The 16,069-nt window shown below is 31.4% G+C and overlaps 3 protein-coding genes across 3 annotated transcripts in view; 1 reads left to right on the top strand and 2 right to left on the bottom strand.

The window, feature by feature from the left end:
• Positions 1-16,069, bottom strand: part of LOC108831849 (probable serine/threonine-protein kinase PBL10) — a 72,876-nt gene that overhangs the window by 46,508 nt on the left and 10,299 nt on the right. The window lies entirely within an intron of this gene.
• LOC108850868 (cation/H(+) antiporter 8-like) lies at positions 1,444-5,658 on the bottom strand. Its single transcript, XM_018624330.1, has 4 exons — positions 5,344-5,658; positions 3,371-4,387; positions 2,623-3,288; positions 1,444-1,911 (listed from the first exon to the last, which is right to left on the bottom strand). Exons 1-4 carry the CDS (start codon positions 5,656-5,658, stop codon positions 1,444-1,446), a joined length of 2,466 nt encoding a protein of 821 aa, XP_018479832.1.
• LOC108855771 (inner membrane protein ALBINO3, chloroplastic) lies at positions 11,029-13,816 on the top strand. The gene is made up of 11 exons (XM_018629667.2): positions 11,029-11,465; positions 11,557-11,667; positions 11,834-11,908; positions 11,993-12,053; positions 12,147-12,220; positions 12,304-12,408; positions 12,494-12,601; positions 12,704-12,807; positions 13,101-13,250; positions 13,330-13,444; positions 13,522-13,816. The coding sequence occupies exons 1-11, from the start codon at positions 11,112-11,114 to the stop codon at positions 13,624-13,626; spliced, it is 1,362 nt and encodes a 453-aa protein (XP_018485169.1). The 5' UTR covers positions 11,029-11,111; the 3' UTR covers positions 13,627-13,816.

Below are 16,069 nucleotides of genomic sequence, written 5' to 3'. Positions count from 1 at the left end.
TTTTTCTTGAAAATCGAAGTAGTTTGAATGGTTTAAGGTGTTCCTGAATAATTAACTTTCTAGCAAATGGAGCATATATTATCAACTAAAATTACAAAATAACCATGTATAGATAATTTCTATTTAATTTCAGATAATAATTACATGTAAATATTGTTGCTATGTATATATTGAGAAAATTTATGTCAAATAAAAATGTGCATATAATCAACTTGATGATTTAGCATTAGATAATTTTTTACATATGTTATGCACATATAATCAACTTGATAGCGAAGAAATAGTTTTTTTTCTTGAAAATCGAAGTAGTTTGAATGGTTTAAGGTGTTCCTGAGTAATTAACTTTCTAGCAAATGGAGCATATATTATCAACTAAAATTACAAAATAACCATGTATAGATAATTTCTATTTAATTTCAGATAATAATTACATGTAAATATTGTTGCTATGTATATATTGAGAAAATTTATGTCAAATAAAAATGTGCATATATGCAGATAGCGACCTCTGCTAGTACCCGGCTTCCGGCCTCTGATCATGTTTTTCTCCAGCCTCCGGACTAAAAAAGAAAAACTTTTAGATAAAATGAAAATATTTTCATATTTCATGATATGAAAGTATCTAACATAGAATTTGACTAGGATTGTTTATAAAAATGATTACAAACTCTAAAAGAAAGAGATCGACTAAAAAATACTTTCGACTAAGAGACTTGCATTTAAAACTACTAGAGTTCATACACCAAAACATATACTTCTGCTCTTAAGATCAATCAAATACTACTTTAATTTTATCTTGTTGCTTTATTTCATATTTCTGTAATATCATGAAGAATCTTCCCTTGTTACTCTAACAATGTGTACCACATATGTTATGATTACTAATTTTCATCAATAACTTGTTATTCATTCAAATTAGTTCATATACAGAAGAAAAAATCATTTAGTTCTGATTCTACTAGATTTTAATAAAGTATTTCAAAACCTAATTGAATAAACAAAATTGAATTTTAAATATATTTAGAAAATATGATCCAATAACACTAAATTATAAGGTATTTTAAATAACATCCCTTGGGATCTAAGTAAATAATTACTGAAATTATGATTAGTTCAAATCAATGTAACCATGTAATCAAGAATTGCGTATAATGAAATCTAGTCACAACCGGATCTGCTATTTAAAAAGACCATAAATATTTTTAGATTATTTTTTAAAAAAATATAACAATTCTGAAAACTTGTGGTCATGCAACCTATGTCTAATTCTTCAAAAAAATGTAGGCCGAAAAGAATGTTATTTCGGCTGTGCCGGGAACCGGCTTTCAGTCTGGTAAATAATTATCTTTACAACAAACACGTTTGAACAGCTCAGATTGATATAATAACTTAATAACATTCAACAACAGAGAGACATGGAACAAGTAGTGTTTTACTCCACTTCTAATTATTGGCTATGGTTCGTTGTTGTTGAACTACTAAGACTGATGTTTTGCTTGGAAAATCCGGTGAGGCCAAAAAATCACCAATGACTCCAAGCTCCTCAAACTCACACCAACTCTCAATCCCTAGGGTCGCAGCGTGGTTCTGACCGCAGGTTCTGCTTATGATGAACAGGTCATAATCGGATGCCATAGAGCGTAGAAGCATTGATGTATCCGCTCCATCTAATATCACCTCTTCCAAGTAAGTCGTGGAACTTTCTTCTTTTAAGGTTCCTGGATCGTAGCTTCGTACCAACTTTCTTAATTCCACTGCCTCGAGCGTTTGATCCGATCCTTTCATTTGTTTGCTCTTTTTCCCTGCTAGAAGGCGTAGAACCGTTAATGTTACGTTCTCTTGACGGGCCATTCGCTTTGCAAAGGCCAATGCTTCAATGTCGTCTTCTCCTCCCACAAATATCACACACACCTGTCCTCAAGTCGCTCCAAATACTTAGTAAATCTCATTTCTAATTCATTTCAACTTAAGAAGTTTGAAAGATTTCTACAGGACAACTAGGCCTGGCATTTCGGTTTTGGTTTGGTTTGCGTTTTTTTGTTCTATAGACATATATTCATTTGGATATTTATGAAATTTGGTTTGTCGGTTAGTTATTTTAGTTTCTGATTCAGTTCATGTAACAATGTTGGAAATCAGGGAGAAAAATTGGATCCAATTTGGTTCCGGTCTAGTCTCTGTCTTTGGTTAATTTGGATATAATGTTCTAATAATTCAAACTTTTTGATAAATGTAGTTAAAAGTTTTTGATTAAAATATCAGGTATCCGGATGATTTGAAATATTTTGGATAACCCCAAATAACATTCGGATAGTTTAATTTTTTTGAATAGTTCGGTTTATATATAGAATTTGTAGAATTTTGATTATTTCAAAATTAAAGATATTAATATTTTAGGTATGTAAACTATATTTTAAAAATTCTGGTCTTCTCAGTTAGGTTTAGTTTTTATGTGTTTTTGGTTCGGTACGGTTTGATTCTTCGGGGTTCCGGGAAAACGTTCCCTTGGAACCACCAAACAAGTAACGTGGATGAGATTCAAATGTTTAGTTATTTCTTACTTAGTTTTCGGTACAAAAACTAATACTATAGACAGATGATAGAATGTAATTGTGAGTATACCTTAAGGTTTTGTTGAGATTCTTGATTTTTGTTAACAAGATGACGTTCAACAAGGATACCGACAGAGCAAGGAGCTTGTTTCAAGACGTTGAAATTAAGAAACCGGATCATTTCACTGTCGGAGACGATGGATGTTCGGTTGAGAGACCATGTCCGGTGGAAAGGAAGAATGATAAACGTAACAGCTTTATCGAGAGCTAGCCAACAAATATCATCTTGCATATGGTTCGAGTTTGTAATGCAAGTAAATGTGTCTATGAAAATAGAACCGCGTACGTAACGGTGGAAATGTTCAAAAGAGAGGATGACGTTTTCCGAATATTTTGCTCCCGTCCCTGCTCCGAGTTTCTGGACTTTGTGTGCGATCAAAGTCGGAACTTCTTGACCTTGTAACTCGACAAGGTGAAGCACGTAGCAAGTGAGAGGGCTCTTGTATGATTGATAACAAGCTTCTAGAAGGTTGATCATGGAAGATATGTGGTCTGGTCTATGTATGCACACAAGAGTCTTTAGGGCTCCAGTTATCTTCATACTTGCCAAACTTCTCTTTTGATAGCACATGAATCGCTTTGATGGGTCATAGAGAAATTTGATCGTCATTGGTAGGAACAACGAGTTTAGGAGAATGGACAATACTAGGATCGAGAAGGTATCTCTGTCCAAAAGCTGTATATAATATCAAACCAATGCAAAAGTGACTTTTTCTTGCAATAAAATAAAATAATAATCAAGAAGTTGAGAGACTAACCTCGAGACCATAAGAGAAAAGGTAGAAACTTAATTCTATCAGACCTTTATGGGACATTATAAGGGAAAGAATAATAGCGTCTTTCAACGGCATTTTACAGAGGTAAGGTACGATCATTGAGGCAGAAAGCTTCAACAAGAAGATGAGCAAGACGAGACACCCAACTGCGAACTTCTTGTCATTGCTGCTATAGAATATTAAGAAGTCTTTCCAAACTCTGATATCACTCCTTAGCATACTAGCTGACATGAAGAGAGGCAATATAATACCAAAATTGAAGCTCTCTAATCGTTCGACCAAAGCAGAACCAAGAGGAGGTTCATTAGGAATAGCAAGACCGAGAAAGAAAGCTCCAAGTGCTGGAAACTGCTGAAGACCGTCCCAATACATACACGATAAAAAAACCATGATGAGAATCCCATAGATGTATTTGTCTTCGATAGGTCTCCCTTCTCGTTTCCGTATGATTACTTTAAACATTATTGGCCTCACAACAGCAAAGACAATGACGATAAAGAAGAACATTTTTACAAGCAAACCTACATCTTGAACCAATGATTGGAAACCAAGAGGAACCGTTCCCAACCAGAACATTAGTCCAACCATATTCGAGACTACGGATGTGGATAAAGCCACCTGACCAACCGACGAGTGGTTCATGCCGAGGTCAACCAAGAGTCTCGCGATTTCCGAGAAGGACGTGAGGCTCTCCATTAGCAACAATGTATTATACTCTACGGCTTTGAGCGGTATACTCTCAGCTGATTTAAATTTGTAAAGCACTAGGCCAACCGTTATAGGCAGAGCAGCGGCTGCAACTCCAGTGAGTCTTGCATGTACTTCAGCCTTGAAGATTGTCTTGACATCCATTTTCACACCATTGAGGAACCAGAACATCATGAAACCAAATGTTCCAAGGCATCCTGGAACGTCGATTCTGTTTTCGGGGAACAAGATCTCCTGAATAATGGACTTATCTCCCGAGACAGTAAGTAGAACATTCAAGAGTAGCCCTGCCTTCAATGCAACAAAGATAATGTTAGGATTTTGTGGGACAAGACTTGGGTTCACCCCCTATGGTGAACCTTTAAATTCACCACATTTCTAATAACCAATCAAAATGCAACAAGATTAATGACTTAAAAATATTAAATAATTTTTTTAAACCAAAATAATTAAAACAAATATATAGTGTCAATTTTAATAATGCTAATGTCACTATCTAATCTCTAAACTCAAATTCTATACTCTAAATCTAAATTTTAAATCATAAATTCTAAATTATGAACTCAAACTCTATACCATAAACCCAAATCTTAAACTCTAAACTCAAACCATAAATCATAAACCAAAAAACCTAAACTCTAAACCCAAACCTATACCCTAAACCTAGACTCTAAACCCAAAACGTAAATAATAAACCCAAACCCTATGCCCTAAATGTTTGAACTAATATTGATGTTGTTCTTTTGAAAATTTAAGGTAGAAAATTAAGGTTTGAATTTAGAGTTCATGGTTTGGATTACGGTCTAGAATTTAGGTTTAGGGTCTAGGATTTAAGTTTAGTGTTTATGGTTGGGGTTTAGGGTCTAGGATTTGGGTTTAGGGTCTAGGATTTGGGTTTAGGGTCTAGGGTTTAGGTTCATGGTATAGATTTGGGTTTAGAGTTTAAGTTTTTTGGGCTTACGGTATAAGAGTTGGGTTTAGGATATAGAATTTGAATTTATAATTTAGAATTTAGGGTTTAGAATTTGGATTTAGGGTATAGAGTTTGAGTTTAGAGATTAGATAGTGACATTAGCATTATCAAAATTGACATTATTTTTTTTAAATTATTTTATCATTAATTTAGTTGACATTTTGATTGGTTATTAAAGAGGTGGTGAATTTTAAGATTCACCATAGGGAGTGAACGCAAGTCTTGTCCGATTTTGTGTATTAAAATATATATAAAAATATTAAAAAGTACTTACAAGCATCATAGAGGCGAACTTTGGAATCAAAAGACCTAATTTCTTGAACAAAATATCAAAGACTTGCCAAAGGACGAACACAAGCAAGATGACAAGCTCGAGATTGGGAAGAGGATATTGCCAAATGTGAAGATGAACTTTGTTGAAAAGAGCTTTCTCCCAAATGCCATATGAAGACGACTGACCTGGATGTACCTCGCATGTAAAACCATCACTTCTTACAGCTTTACCGTACCAAGCCAAATTATTTATCCATTCTATGTCAGGCTCCCTATCTCCATAGTTCCCCATATCTACATTCGTGTTGTTCCCCATTTCCATGACATAAGTTTTGTGAGAAAACTTGTAAAAAGTGGGGAGAAAAGAAAGAAACTTAGGATTCCTTTTGATAGTGCAAAAGATCCATATGTAAACACATGCACACAATTGTATATGAATTAAATAGCTTATGCCGTTTTAAAACACGATTTGGACATATATAGAAATATGTAGTTTTAGAAGTTTTTAAGTTGTTTCTCTACTCTATTAATAGTATATTAAGTTACACCATAGAAGAAGTCAAACAGAGTTACCAGAATTTCTTTTTCAGTATAGTGATTGTCATGTACAAGAAGAAAAAAAAAGATTTGAGAGAAACTCCTTATTCCAATGGTTTAACTAAGGGTTCATTAGTACTTCTACACTAGGATGTCCGGTGTTCAAATTTTGAAAAATACAAACTATGCAGACTATGGAAAAAATAGAATTAAGAAATCTTTAGCATGATGCAGTGAGTACCATTGAACATAGATCTCATATGGTGGTAGAATTATCGGTAATAGATACGTATATGTAATATTTTTCATCGTTGTAATAACAACAATCAAATAGACGTTTAAAAAAGAAGAAAAAAATTTAGGGAACCTGGTTTGACCATAAATCATACAAAATAAATATCTAAACGTGACATTAAAAAGTTCATATCATAGAGCATATATTATCACTCAAACCTCCTTTCGATTTAGGTGATAGTCTGGGCATTCAGGATCTCAATCGGGTTTCGGTTTTATCTAATCGGGTTTCGGTTTTTCGGATTTATCAAAACTAGTCCCATTCGGATTATATAAAATTCCGGTTCGGATCGATTCGGATTCTATCGGGTTTGGGTCGGAGTTAGTAAATCTTCAAAGAACCGGTATAACCCATTATACTTTCGGATTCGGATCCCAAACGGTTTTTCGGTTTAAAAATACATGATTTGTACCTATTTTGTAACCAGAAAATAAATGAAATTGGTTCTTCGGATTTAAAATACATGATTTATATGTATTTTAATAGCCAAAACATAAGTAAACTTGATTTAAAAAAAAAAAGAACATCAATGTGATTATTCAAAATCAAACGAAAAATAAACATAGTTATTTATAGAAAGAAAACCAAATAAATGAAAGCATAGAACAAAAAGTAAATTCTCATGAAATGATAAACATTATTTAATGAGAACAAAACCAAAAATCTAAAAATATCAAGCTTCAACTGCCACCTTTAATCATCAACCTTTATATAATAGATAGTTATTTTAGAAGTTTAATAATATCTTAAAGTATTTTGGATACATATTAAGAATTAAGATCATATTTTGTAAAAGTTTTTTGTGATTTTAAATATTTCGGGTTCTATCGGATATCCATTTAAGTTTGGGTTGGGTTTGGATAATACTCATAACCCAATATACCAAAAAACAAGATCCATTCGGTATTTATATCGGATTCGGTTTGGTTCGGATTCATTTTTATTGGACCGGATTCGGTTCGGATTTTCGGGTTCGGTTTATTTGCCCAGCCCTAGGTGATAGTGTTATGTTATCACTGCTTCTCTTGCATGTTATTTTGCTCACTTGAGAATATGTATCTAAGTAATCACTATAATGTTGAATTACATATATTATCACCTGAAATATTTATGTTTTTACTGTAATGGAAATGTCAACTATTTTTAATTGAGAAAATCACATAAAAAACTTAAAAATGGCACCTAACAATTAAAATCTTAAAGTTTTTTTATTAGCATTTCAAATCTTCGAAATAGCATTTGTATCATTAAAACTTTTAATTTGGTTTACTTTTCCAATCTAGTAAAAAACTGACCTATTGTACAGGTAAATATGATGATGTATTGTTTTTTCGAAAAAAATAACTATTTAACTAATTAAATCAATAAATTTAAATAAAAATCAGAAAATCAAATTAAAAAATCAGATAACTAAATAAAAATTCAGAAAAATAAATAAAAATCAGAAAATATATACCTACCAATTTAGATATCCATGTTCAAAAACTCGTTATCCGGTCGAAAACTCATCCGATTAAATGTCAATCGAAAGGTCATCGTAGAGAAAAAGTTAATCAGTGTAACTAGACGTTGTAACGGAAAAACTTGAAAATTAGAGTTTTAAATGCTAAACTAGATTTTGACCCGCGCTTATAAAGCGCGGAATTATTTTTGTTGACATATTTATTACCCTATTTATTTGCTCACTAATATGTTTGTACGCATTTGGTTTTCGGGTTTGGTTCTAATTTGTATTTTTTTTTTGTTTTCAGATTCATTCCAGTTTGATTTTCATTTCTCGATTCAAGAAATATAAGAATCGTTCGGTTATTTATGAATTTGGATTTGATTTTGGTTTGGTTAACTTAGTTTTCGGTTTGGTTCGAATAACAATGTTAAGAACCCGTTAAAATTTTGAGTTCAATTCGACTATGGTCCGGTTCTTGTTTTTAGATAATTTAGAGTAATTGGGGTAAAAATGATCGAATTTTTGGGAAAACAACGGATAATTCAGATAAATATAGATATTTTAGCTAAAGAGTAATCGAGTGATTCTATTCTAGCAGAAAATTAAAATAATTTTAAATATTTTGGATAAAAAATAGTATGAAAATTCATCTTTTGGGTAGAAATATAAGAATTGTTCGGTCATTTATGAATTTGTATTTGATTTTGGTTTGGTTGATTTGGTTTCCGGTTTGGTTTGGAAAACCATAAAAAATTTGAGTTCAATTCGACTATGGCCCGGTTCTTCTTTTTTTTGGATAAATTAGAGTAATTAGGGTAAAATGATGTTTTTTGAAATTTCAGAAAAATAATGGATAAGTCGGATAAATTTAGATACTTTGGATAAAAAATATCCGGGTGATTCTATTTTAGCATAAAATTAAAAATAATTTCAAATATTTTGGATAGAAATAGTAGGGAAATCCGTTTTTGTGTAGTTCAGTTTATAGATAGTATTTTAGAATATTTTATCATTTTAAAAATTAAATATAATAAATATTTAAAAAATATATAGACTGTATTTTGAATATTTGGATATCCATTTGGTTTTTAGTTTGGTTTTGATTTGGTTGTAGTTTTTCTGTCCCAAGATATAGCTTTTGTTTAGATATTATAAATATTAATCCGGTGTTGATTTTTTTTTGTTTTTTGGAAAATACTATTACTAAGAACATAATAATAAACAAAATTTATTTTAAATGTTTGGTAAATATTATATCATATAATAGATACTTTGGCTAAAAATATATTCAGGTGATTCTATTCTAGCAGAAATTAAAAATAATTTCAAAATTTTTGAATAAAAATAGTAGGGAAATCATTTTTCCTGTGTAGTTCAGTTTATAGATAGTAGTTTTAGAGTATTTTATCATTTTAAAATTAAATTTTATCATTTTAAAAATATATAAACTTTATTTTGTTTATTTGGATATCCATTTGGTTTTTATTTTGGTTTTAATTTGGTTTTAGTTTTTATGTCCCCAAGATATAGGAATTGTTTAGATATTTATAAATATTAATCCGGTGTTGATTTTTTTTTTTTTAATTTGGAAAATACTATTACTAAGAACATAATAATAAATTAAATTTATTTTAAATGTTTGGTAAATATTATATCAAATAAGTATAATATCCCCTAAACTATATTTGAGAAGTGATTTTGACATGTGTCATCACTATATTAATTTTGAAAGAAAAATTATGACATGGCACACTAACATTGATGACATGGCTTAAAATAAATTATGACATGGATATTTACATTTAGTGTTGATTTATATTTAAGATAATTTTTTAAAAATATGGTAATAACTTATAGATAATTATGACATATTTACATTTAATATTGATTTATATTTAAGGTAAGTTTTTAAAATATGGTAATAATTTATATATCATAATTAATATAACAATAAATAATAAATTAAATAGAAATATAATTAAAATTAAAATTAAAATTTCGAAATATTGTTTAGCTATATTTTTATAAGTATATAATTTTTTTTACAAAAACAATTCTTCAAAATACTATGCATTTTAAAAAAAAAATCTTTAAATAGTGACATGGACATTTACATTTATTGTTGATTTGTATTTTTAGTAAGTTTTTAAAATATGGTAATAACTCATAGATCATCATTAATATAGCAATAAATAATATAATGTTATAAATAGAAATATAATATTATTTTGGATTTTTCAAAAGTTAATTCCATTTAATAATTAGTATTAGTAAAACAATTCTTCAAAATTATATAGTTTTAAATGTAATTTTCTAATCCAATACTATCAGTTTATTTTTAATATCCATAAATTTTATAAAATTATTTAGTTTTATGTTTTGATAATTATACACTTAACAAAATTTTCTCTTACATTTACAAAATTTGATTTAATATATTTTACAAAAAGATATACATATATATTACTAAATATACATTGAATAAAAATATTTTTTTAATCTTATAGTTTTACATATGATTAAAATTAAGATTATATGTTGTAAGCAAATAATAAAATCAAAAATTAACAAAATCAAAAATTAAAAATTTATATTTTAAAATAATTTTATATTTTAAAAATTTTATTTCTGCACATGGTGCAGGAAAACACCTAGTTATAGTAATATTATTATACTTATAGAAATCTGTACTCAATTATTCATTTAATTAGGATTACATATTTTCGATTGTAAATAAGGTGGGGTCTGCGATTTATTTTTATATATCAGCTATTTATTTGGTTGTTATAACTAATTTCTATAACTTATTAATTAAAATTAAATGATAATGGTACTTTTGTAAATAGTTTAAAAAATCAAGGGGATGTCTGAAAAATGTCTGTTTTAATTGTATTGATTAACGTTTATGTCTTGGATATATTAGATGCGAGTAACAACACTCACGAACATAACACAGAAAAATGGTGGAGCTGTACAAAATGAAGAAGAACGACATATAACTGTGCAAAATCAGAGGTTGAAGTCTTGAAGATGAAGATAGGATTGTCGTTTGCCTAATTCATTGAATTAAAAACCTTAAAAGTTGACAAAAAGAAAAAGCGCCATACCTTCCGTGACCCTAAAGAATCAGTAAAAGAACTCGGATCACACTACACTATGTAATCTCATCATGTACAATCCTGAAACTTAATATTCAGTAGTTGTTTATAATTAACAGATTACTCCACGTATAGTTTTTGATTAACACTCATATCCCACGTTAGATACATGGCCACGTGGTTTCTTATGATTGGAGGTAATCTCCACCATATGAAGGGAAAAAAAAGCTCTTGCGCGATCGCCAGCTTCGCCGTTTCCATTTTTATTTAAACAAACAAAAAGAAGAAAAATAAAAACACAAAATTAAAATTAAAATTAAAATAAAAATAAAAAACTTTATCTTCTTCTTCTTCTCCTCCTCTCATCCTCTCTCGCTCAGAAGAACTCCAAAATGGCGAGAGTTCTAATCTCGTCTCCATCATCCTTCCTCGGCTCGCCTCTGCTCAAAACCTCTCCCTCTCCCCGTTACTTAGGAGGAGGAGGAAGCGTTCAATTTCGTAATAAGCATCTCAGCAGCACTACGACGGTACGGTTCAGCTTAAACGAGATCCCTCCTCTCCACGGCTCCGTCGACATCGGAGCGATTCTCACCAGAGCCGAGTCTCTCCTCTACACCATAGCCGACGCAGCCGTCGTCGGCGCTGCTGATTCGGCAGCTCTATCAACAACAACTGATCCCGCCGCCGTGCAGAAGAGTGGCGGTTGGTTCGGATTCATCTCCGATGGCATGGAGTTGGTTCTTAAGGTGAGCTTGATTCCAAATTATCTGTTAGCAGTTTCTTGATTAGGAGATTTTTTTTTTAAACAGTGATCTCGTTTTTTTTGGATTTGTTTAGTTTTTGAAGGATGGACTTACGGCGGTTCACGTGCCGTACGCTTACGGATTTGCGATTATTTTGCTTACTATCATCGTCAAGGCAGCTACCTATCCTTTGACAAAGCAACAGGTGATCACAATTTGCAATTCGGCTCAATCTTGGTGTCCAACTTCATGGTTGTGATATATTATGTTAAATTCCGGGTTTATTATGAGTTTCCAACTTAAAACCAATTTTGACTACATTTTGAGAAGCATATTGCTGAAATAGATTAGGATTTGTTTCATTCTGTTAGGTTGAATCAACGATGGCGATGCAAAATCTCCAACCGAAGATTAAAGCCATTCAACAACGTTACGCAGGCAATCAGGTGCATCTTTTTGTGGCTCAAGACTGTGAGGATCATCAAGTCTGACTCTTTTGTTCTGTTTTTTGTGTGTGTGTGTGTGTGCAGGAGAGGATACAACTAGAGACGTCACGCTTGTATAAACAAGCTGGTGTCAATCCATTGGCAGGTACTAGTTATGGTGATTATGTTGCAATTTTGTTTTTTTTTTTTGTCAAAGTTTGCTTATTATATACAGTATATTGTTTGTTTTGATGTTTAGGTTGCTTGCCAACTTTAGCTACCATACCAGTTTGGATTGGTTTATACCAAGCTCTCTCCAACGTGGCCAACGAGGTTCATTGATATTTCTTGTGTTTCACTATGGACTAGAGAAGTTAGCTGGTAGGTTTTTTGCTGAAGAGACGTTTTACTTGCAGGGACTGTTTACAGAAGGTTTCTTTTGGATTCCATCTCTTGGTGGACCAACAAGTATAGCTGCTCGCCAGAGTGGATCTGGCGTCTCATGGCTTTTCCCTTTCGTGGTAATGAGAGAAAAAGCCTCTTTAACTTTTTGTTGTAACATGAAATGAATACAGTTTCCTGGTCTAATGGTGTTTGGTGGTGCAGGACGGGCATCCACCATTAGGATGGGGTGACACCGCCGCGTATCTTGTCTTGCCTGTTCTCCTTATTGTCTCCCAGTATGTGTCAATGGAGATTATGAAGCCTCCTCAAGTGAGAGACATAACATAAGCTTGTTTTAATAAAAATTCTTATCACTAAAAAGTATTATTGTCAAACTTCTAAGCTCAATGTTATTTTATTTGTTTTGGGCAGACAGACGATCCTGCGCAGAAGAACACACTTCTCGTTTTCAAGTTTCTTCCCCTCATGATTGGCTACTTTGCATTGTCTGTCCCATCAGGATTATCTATATACTGGTTGGTTTCTCACACCTCTCAATATTTTCATCTAATATTTTTAAATTAGTATGAGACAAGTTTTTTCACAGTTTTCATAGTATTTATGAGAGCACATTCAGTACACATATGACCTTAGATGGCTTCACTCAAAATGCATATAAGTGGGTAGCATACTAGCACAGATGATGGATAGTTTAACAACCTAGCTTGTTCTTGAATAACGAAACACATTTAGATTTATAGTTGATACTTACTGTTCAGATTTTTAAGCGCTGATGCCTTAATGTTACAACCTTGAAATGGTATTCTAGGTTCACAAACAATGTACTTAGCACCGCCCAACAAGTTTGGCTGCGTAAACTAGGTGGCGCAGCGCCTGCAGTCAATGAAAACGCAAGCGGAATAATAACTGCGGGACGGGCAAAGAGATCTATTGCTCAGCCTGATGATGCTGGCGAGAGGTAAGTGTGAATCTCTTTATAATCTCTCACTTCTAAACATTTTTTTTCTTACGAGTAGGGTTATATTGAAATACAACAGATTTAGACAATTAAAAGAGCAAGAGAAGCGCAGCAAGAAGAACAAGGCCGTTGCGAAAGATACAGTTGAACTCCTAGAATCTCAGTCTGAATCAGAAGAAGGGTCGGACGATGAGGTAATAGTCTCGTAAACTACAGCTCTGTTAAATGGAAATTGAGGAAATAAACACATGGTTATGTTACGATGGAACAGGAAGAAGAGGTTCGTGAAGGAGCGTTAGCTTCGAGCACAAGCAAGCCATTGCCTGACGTTGGCCAAAGGAGAAGCAAAAGATCGAAGCGAAAACGCACTGTATAGAAAACTTAAAACAAAACAAAGACAATTGTGAGGGAGGTTTGGAGTCTGTCCTTTAGTTTGATCTTTGATATATTTTTGCATATACCAAAGTCCTGCAATACCTAAACGTTTGTAAAATTAAGGCAAAGAGGTCATTCTAAAGTTAAATGCTTTTGTTGATCAAAGTAAATCGATTGTATTCCTTCTGTGATTCACCTTGTCTGTATTAACAACCTAGATGTTTGTACTGTGACTTTCATGATGTTCACTTAAATTTTGTTGCTAGCTTGGGTAAACAATACGGAAAAATTAGTACATTTTATTCCATTGAGTATTATTCATTAGAGAACCGTAGATCTTATCAGGTCTTATTAGGTATCTGAATCCGGATGATTTAAAAAATTATATGTATAAATTATTTTTGAGCATTACTTATATATATTTGTTTTTTTGGTCATTGCTAATATATATTTGTTATTTCGAGTCAATTTTCAAGATTTTCAGATATCTTTTGTTTTCATATTATTTATGGTGATAACAGGGGCTGGCTCAATATATTTATGTGCCATTGAGCAAAAAAAAAAATTTAGACCCTCAAAATTTAAATTTTATCAAATTTATCACTAAATTATATTAAAAATACATAAAAATAATTCAAGCCCATAGTTAATTTTTCTAAAAATATTTTATTTATATATATATATATATATATATATATATATATAAATTGGGCTCCCAAACTATTACTCCCTCCGTTTCTTAAAGAGTGTCGTTGTGACATTTTTCACACAGATTAAGAAAGTTGTTGAAATATATGTAAGTTGTAATTAATTATACCTCTTTGACCAATAGTATTTTAGATAAATAAAATTATTTATAAAATCAATGCAGTTTGCAATTAATTTTGAGCTGAAAGTTAGTATAATTTACATTGGAATTGTAAAGTGACACTCTTTGTGTAACAAGAATATGAGCTCAGAGTGACACTTATTATTAAACAGAGGGAGTATAAGACAAGAAGGACACATGATTAGATCCGGAGCGGTCAAAGCCGTTGTCTCCCCTACTTTAGAGTCGGCCTTGGGTGATAAATATTTGTGCCAAATTATGTTCAAAAATGAGTATCAAACTGCTCTGAAAGTGAGAGCTCAACCGACTCAAAATTGATAGGAATCGATCTGAAACTGAACTGTAACATTTATGAATCGTAAAGGATCCAAATCTCCTCTGTTAGAAAGATCTAATAAAACTGATCTGAACCGGACTCCAAGATCTGAAAATTCCAACTTAGATGTTTTCTTATGTATACTCGGCTTGTATAATCTATTAAAGAGGAAATCTAAACATAGGCAATATCATAAATCTAATATCGATGAGTAAGTGTAACCATTGGCTAGTATAAAGTTCTGAAAGGTAAAAGTAGTTCAAATTAAGGGTGCAGATCAAGTAGATCATGCAGATCAAGTAGATCATACAGATCAAATAGATCATGTAGATCAAGTGGAACAAGTACAGATCAAACGGATCATACATGTGAAATGCATATCAAGTAAATCATACAGGTAGATCAAGTAAATCATGCAGGTAGATCAAGAAGATCAAACAGTTATTATAGTTTTAAATGATAAAAAAAAAATCAAATAAAATAAATCATATTATATTTTTAAATAATAAAAATTACAATAAATAATATCAAACACACATGATATAAAAATATAATATATAAACAACAATGAATCTTGCACTAAAACTATATTGCGGGATATTGAAATCAAAATATGAAAATATTAAAATCTAATGAAATATACATAAATATCTTCGACTATTATACATATTTACACTATATTACTATATTTTCATAATATGTATTATAATTAAATACACAATAGTAGTAGGCTGTATTTCGATATTTTGGCAGAGTTAAGCACTTGGGCTTGTATTTCAACATTGATTATCTTTATGAAAAAAATGTATTAGTAGTAGCTTATTTTATCGTATTCGTAGCATTAGCAAAGCAGTTCTGTAAAATGAACGGGACAATAACATCCTTGAAAACTTTGGATTGGACATCGGTTAGGTAACTAGAGAGGTTGCACGATTTTCAAATTCTCGAAATTGCACAAGCAGACAAAAGGACATCTTGTTTTGTTGTGTTGCTACTTTGTTCTTTTATTGTTTTGTCATTTACATGTGTTTGTCAAAGAACCGGCCGATTACTATTCTGAACGCATAAAACTTGTCACTGTTAAGCCTTACTGCATTAGATTCAATAGTATCCAAAATTATACCCAAACAATTCAAAATTTAAGTGATTCATTGTATAAGTGATTCATTGTCATCAGTTATATCCAAACTATTCAAAATTATAATTTATAATAACACATTTTGTCGAACACTACGAATATATATATTTAGATTACATTGTTTAAAGAGATAATTGGCGCGTAAAGACACAAAGATTATA

The sequence above is a fragment of the Raphanus sativus genome, chromosome 4 (genome assembly GCF_000801105.2).
Source record: "Raphanus sativus cultivar WK10039 chromosome 4, ASM80110v3, whole genome shotgun sequence".
Classification (NCBI taxonomy): Eukaryota; Viridiplantae; Streptophyta; class Magnoliopsida; order Brassicales; family Brassicaceae; genus Raphanus; species Raphanus sativus.
Note: the sequence above shows the minus strand (reverse complement) of the source record. Positions and strands in the feature narration are given on the sequence as shown.

Excerpts from the sequence above, each read along its gene's own strand:
- LOC108855771 (XM_018629667.2), top strand. The coding sequence starts at position 11,112 with ATGGCGAGAGTTCTAATCTCGTCTCCATCATCCTTCCTCGGCTCGCCT. Across the intron at positions 11,909-11,992 it reads AACGTTACGCAGGCAATCAG|GAGAGGATACAACTAGAGAC; the intron begins GTGCATCTTTTT and ends GTGTGTGTGCAG. Across the intron at positions 12,602-12,703 it reads AGATTATGAAGCCTCCTCAA|ACAGACGATCCTGCGCAGAA; the intron begins GTGAGAGACATA and ends TGTTTTGGGCAG.
- LOC108850868 (XM_018624330.1), bottom strand. The coding sequence starts at position 5,658 with ATGGGGAACAACACGAATGTAGATATGGGGAACTATGGAGATAGGGAG. Across the intron at positions 3,289-3,370 it reads TTTTCTCTTATGGTCTCGAG|CTTTTGGACAGAGATACCTT; the intron begins GTTAGTCTCTCA and ends TATTATATACAG. Across the intron at positions 1,912-2,622 it reads AATCTCAACAAAACCTTAAG|GTGTGTGTGATATTTGTGGG; the intron begins GTATACTCACAA and ends ACTTGAGGACAG.